General features: G+C 38.4%; 1 protein-coding gene across 1 annotated transcript; it reads left to right on the forward strand.

The window, feature by feature from the left end:
• Positions 1–2,942: 2,942 nt before the first annotated feature.
• On the forward strand, positions 2,943–3,515 carry LOC140931618 (uncharacterized). The gene has a single exon (XM_073381418.1). The coding sequence runs from the start codon at positions 2,943–2,945 to the stop codon at positions 3,513–3,515; it is 573 nt and encodes a 190-aa protein (XP_073237519.1).
• Positions 3,516–6,000: the final 2,485 nt, after the last annotated feature.

Below are 6,000 nucleotides of genomic sequence, written 5' to 3' on the forward strand. Positions count from 1 at the left end.
AACGATTCACGCTCTCTGGAAATATACTTGAGCGTGTCCGTTTGCTGGCTGTGGCTTTCTTCAGGCATTTTCCTTTTTATTATGCGCTCCAGATTCGTCCTGTTGAACGCATCTCGACACGATTTATGCCACAAAGCAAAATGACTCGCTAAAGTCGAAGCAATTCTATTTCCCTCGTTTAGACATTCCCAGTTAACTCCTAAATGTAACTCTCCCACCTACAAAATGACGTTACGTCTCGCTCAAAAGCTACATATCCAGCACCAGAGTCTTGTCGTTTCGAATTAGCCTGACATGTAGGCTTTTCAGATGTTTCTTCCTGGCAAATAATACATTTTAACCAGTCCGTAGCTTGATGTTGCGGCATGATTCTTCACGTCAACCCATTTCGTTCAAACCGGCCTGTTTCTCCCTATGGGATTGGAATAATATTCTTCTCTAGCTGCACCGATCTAATCGCATGTACAAAATTCAGAGCGAAAACCAAGAGAAAGTGGAGAAAAAGCACGTGCAGAAAAATTGCAAATTCTGGTCAATATTTGAATAATAGTTTTCCGAGAAAATTATTAGCATAAAAAAGAAGAGAATAAAATAACAATTTGACTTCAAATTGAAGAATTTGTACATGCATTTTGGAAAAAAAAAAAAGCAAGAAATGTACTTCGCGAGGGGTCTCGTGTACGAAAATTTCATTCGCTGCTATAAACTAGCTGGAATTAGAAAATTAAGCTTGGCACTATATCAGGAAATGACCAGCATGGGAATGTAAATATCCTTACAAAGTTTGGTGCTTGTATCAAAAGTCGCATAATTTTACTACAAGGTTTCAAAAACACTAAATGACCGGCAATCCAGTATTTTCAATAAATTTGACTTATCTAAGAATCCCAACCAATCCAAACTATTATATGTCTATCTTATGTCGATTGAGAAAAGTCAAGCGATCCTGAAATGCCTTATAGATTCAGGCCCGTAGGAACGAATTTGAAAGAGAGAGAGAGAGAGGGCACGACTGTTGTGGGCCGAGACCCCTCCCCCCCGCCAAATCGTGAAAGTCTAAGCAGTCAAACCCCGTAAATACAGACACTGAGGGGGCCATAGAAAGTGTCGGTATTAACGGGGTGTCCGTATAAAGCGGGTGTCCGTAAAGCGGGGTCTCGCTCTAATGCAGACTGGGCCATTTATTGAGCACTTTTAGATATAGTTTATTTCCACTTTCAGGTTATCTTCAAGAAATGTTTAACCTGTAACAAAAAAATAATATAGGCTATGGAATTTATACAAATCAGTATGATCACTGTAGTTGTAAATACAGTGGTTTTCATCAGCCCTAATTGATCAGCTAAATGTTTAACGTAGGTGGACGTTTTGAAAAGTGTCAAAATTTTGACAACCTGTGAGAGTTTCCGCTGTAAAAGTCAATTAAATTTAAGTTGTCCGCGTCTTCCTTGTATACAACATCAGCATAAGGTTGTTCATCCATTTTGCGTCATGGTAGACCTAAGATAATTCTTGATTCTTCTTAAGGCACTGAAAGACCTTTCACTCAAAGAATTTGTGGCAAGCATAACTTATATCAGTTTCACTAAAACTGTTGCAGTGTCTCCGAATGAAGCAGGTCCATTTGCATTAAGAAATTCTATTATGGATGACACAGAGGCTATTGAACTTTCTTGCATGAGCATCCATTTTCAAACTAGTAAGATCCGTTTCAAGACGTTCCCTGTTTATATCTGAACCATAAAAGTTGCATGTTGATAATGGCTCACTTGAGAAATCGCCTCCTGAAACTGTCTTTAGAAGCAAGTTTTCGAGATTCGTATAGCGTGAGATTTTGAAGGTTTGCCAAAGGAAAAAGGTAGAAGGCCGAAGGTGCTACAAAGTAGGGGGGTTGGGGCATGCTCCCTCAAAAAATTTTTAAATTTAGGGGCTCGGAAATGCCATTTCCTGTGTTATCCACAGGACATTTTAATAAGTACGAAAGAAAAAACAAATGGTTAGAATATATTTTAACCGTCTTGTCAAGGTCCTCTTGTCCTTTAAATCTCTTGTATGTGCTTTTTTAGCATTACAGAGATTTAAGCGGCTTCAGAGGTTTAAAAATTAGCCAACATATTTTGTAAAATCAAAGAGGGAATTGTGTTGTATCATTAACTCAGTATTTTCCACGGTAAAGTGGTAGTCATATATTTTTTTTCAATTTTCCCCCCAAAAAGTGGGGAACGGGGGGGGGGGGGGGAGGACACGGGTCTACTCGGCCTACTCGGCCCCCCCATGCTCCTAAGGCCCCGTAGATCTCAAGTCTAGCGTTTGGTTTACGCTGGGCTGAGAAAACGAAACCATGTTTTGTGACACTTAAAACTATTTTCAGGTTGACTGCCGGTCAAGGTTTTTAAAACACTAAATGACCCGCAGTCCTATATTCTCAATAAACTTGACAAACCGAAAAAATCAATCTAATCTAAACTATCATATATCGATTAAGAAAAGTCAAGCGATTATAATACACAGATTAATGAAAAAATGACTCCAGAGCACCTTACTGCTGAGACATTTAACCGAGCTCGTGATAGGACAGAAATAACTGTAGAGACTCCAGCTTCAATTTAGAACTTGAAAGACCCAACATCGAATTGTTAAAAAAAAAACTTTTTCTCATCTCGGTGCTAAACCAGGGAATTTTTTCCCAACTACGATTAAGGGGTGGGAAGCGTCTCCCAAGGTTTTTAAGAATTTTTTTTTGGCAAACTCGCTCTCCACGGCACTAATTGACTCTTTTTAGTTTTGTATTTCTGTAATCTATGTAGTGTTTATCCCATTTTGGTATTTTATTGCAAGCACGGCCTTCTTGGAAACCAATTCTTTGTCATTAAAGGAGACTTCAATTGTCCGTCTGTCTGTCTATCTATACAGCGGTACTCAAGCTGACGTCACTCATTGATATGACTATGTACCAACGAGAAGAGCACCGGGAGGTCGCAGAGGACTTGAACTTTAAGGTCCCGAAAAAAATCTGGGAAATCACGACAGACCAGCTCAGAAAGGCTGTGAATCGCGAGCCATCTGTGTTTTCCCCAGGCATATATCCATTTGGCGAAAACTTGCTGTTCAAACATCTCTCCTTTGAAGAAGTAAAGGTCATCGGCTGGAGGCTTCATCCAAAGAACTACTACGATGTGATAATGGTTTACTATGACACCTACAGGATGGCAATCAATATTGTTGATGACGGTGAGAGAAATGCAAAAAGGCATGCCTTCTGGCAGATAGCCATGACGCAGAAATTTGGGGAGAGATTTGCTGAAGAGATAGCCAATGCCCACGAGAGAGGACGCCCTGGTACAGCAGAAGACAACCTCGTGGATGATCTCAATAACAAAGCTGCTCGTAAGTATGCAAGAGATAACCCTGGCATTGATCCTGCAATTGCTGCTGGGCAAATGTGGTCCACTGGGTGTCTTTCTGACTACAGTGATGAAAAAGTGGCTCCTCAGCACACTGTATATAAACTGTAACATTTTTTGTTACAGCTGTTTCTGAAAAAAGCGCCCTGGTTTTAACGGTAGACTTTTTTAACTAGCTGTAATAACCTTTATTTCTATACACTTGTTGCTACCATAGATGTTAAGCAATAAGGCATATGAGTGGGACTGGCTTTGTACAAATGTACTAGTATTATTGTCATTGATCTTGCGTCTTCCACAGGAAATGAAGAAAACACACTTTTTATCCATTTTTAAATCCAAGCTAAAAGTCCTTGTTAAAAGACCTTGTCTAGTTTTAAATTTCGAGTTTATTTTGTGTGCATCCAATATTTTTTTTAGTTGAAACTGCAACAACATCGTCTGGTGATACTTGTCAGGAATTGTTAAACAATCTAGAGTTGTAACCTGTGGCTGATTTTTCTATAATTGCGTGTTTGAACAAATAAACGAAAACAAGCGAAAGCTGCGAACAGTTGAACATTTGAACTGATTTTTTTCTTTAAGTCAATGACTTAGACTTGCTGGAATTATGAAGCTCTCAGAGTGAAATATAAAAAAATTAACCGATCACAATGACAAATACGCTTACATTCAGAAAACTGGCTAAAGTTTCAATATGATTTTCTAATTCACTTTAACAACAGCAGGGCTGATAGGCTGTTTCTTCATCGAACTTTCATCGTATACATGACGAGAAGAATTACGAACAAACGTAAAGGCCAAAACTTGTTTATTCACAGGTCAGGTAGACGTACAGCACATGCCGTTCACTTATGTAACTTACAATCCTGACAAAAGAATACTCGGTATAACTAATCTTGAAACCTAGAATAAAAAAAATGTCCCGTACAATACTTCTTGAACTGTTATTACCGTTTAGGCCGTTTAAAACGACAGCAAACATCCGATGGACTACGACTTCCGCACAGATATTCAACTCATATGAGAACAAAACAAAATGGCGGGTTGCTCCGAAGAGAAAAACAGGCGCCACAGCTAAGCACTTGGTGATTGAACCTTTAACCAGAAATTTCAAATCGCTCAAGAATATACACGGTGGTCGGTTGCTAGGGCTTTTGCTCCCATACCTCTCAAAACTGAGAGTTTAAGGCCATAGAGAGAAGCAGAATGCATCGAATGTAACAAAACTTGGCAACGAAGTAAGTTGATAAATTACCTATTTATTGGTGTTTATTTCATCCCATGTGACTTCTATTGTGACGTCATAAATGATGTCCAAATTTGGCATCAGAAAGAAAATTCGGGAAAGAAATGCTAAAAATTTTACATTAGTTTTCTGTATAGAATTCTATGATTTCTGGTGAAAACCCCATCTCAATCGGATGAAAAGGCGCAAAGTTACATTTAATTAAAGAAATTCAAATTTCCCGCCAAATGACCATATATGGTCAAACTTTAGGGGTATTTTAACGCGAAAACAATGAAGGTAATCGCGACGGAGAAAAGACAAATTTGCATAAAAACAAAATTGTAGTTTTTTGAGTTTAGGATGTGTGGTCTATGACGCGTATTTCGTCACGAATTACGTCATTTTGACGTCATAATGACGTAATTTGTGACGAAATACGCGTCATAGCACCACATATGACGAATTCAAAAAACTACAATTTTGATTTTATGCAGCTTTGTCTTTTTTGCGTTGTAAATACATTCATTGTTTTCGCGTTAAAATACCCCTAAAGTTTGACCATATATGGTCATGAGGCGGGAAATTTGAATTTCTTTAATTACCTGTAACTTCACGCCATTTTATCCAATTGAGATGGGGTTTTCACTGTAAATATTGTTTTTCTGTAACAAAAATGTTTGTAGCATTTTGAACACTGCTTATCAAATTTTTAACGTTGTTACTAAAAATAGGTGTCACTTATGACGTCATACTTTCAAGAAAAGTCAAAAATACCTTTACAATTGTAAAAATTTAAAGAAAACTTTTCTCCAATTAAGATGTTCTAACGTTTTGCTTCATTTGAAATATAAACTATCCCTCTGTAAGCCAGAAATTAAATTTAAGAACCAAACGGGAGCAAAAGCCCTAGCAACCGACCATCGTGAGTAAACTATTTTTAAAAAGGCCATAAACTGATTTGTGTTAATTGGATGAATCAGCCAATAATAACTTTGGGCCTTGACAAGAGACCGCTGATATGGTAGCCGGGTTTTTAAAAACAAATGACTCCCCGCTCACCGGGGAAAATGGCAAATGTTAAATTCCCCACCCTTACCTGGGGGTCAGGGGGTGGGAGTTTCAATTTTCTATAGTGCATTACTTCGGATTGCTGTTGTTTGAATCGAGTCTTGTTGCTGTCTTCGATTTGCGGTCATTTGCTGGTCAAGTTTCTCCGTTTACCAACGAAGTGAGCGTCTCACCGAAGCAAATTGTGTGAAAAATTTTCGGTCTATGAAGGATATCTTTTTGATACCTTAAGCTTTGTTCTAAGCTGTGTTGTTTGATCGAGATTGTCATGTCTGTGTGCGATTCGGCGAGTGTTGA

Source organism: Porites lutea, chromosome 1 (assembly GCF_958299795.1).
Source record: "Porites lutea chromosome 1, jaPorLute2.1, whole genome shotgun sequence".
Lineage (NCBI taxonomy): Eukaryota > Metazoa > Cnidaria > Anthozoa > Scleractinia > Poritidae > Porites > Porites lutea.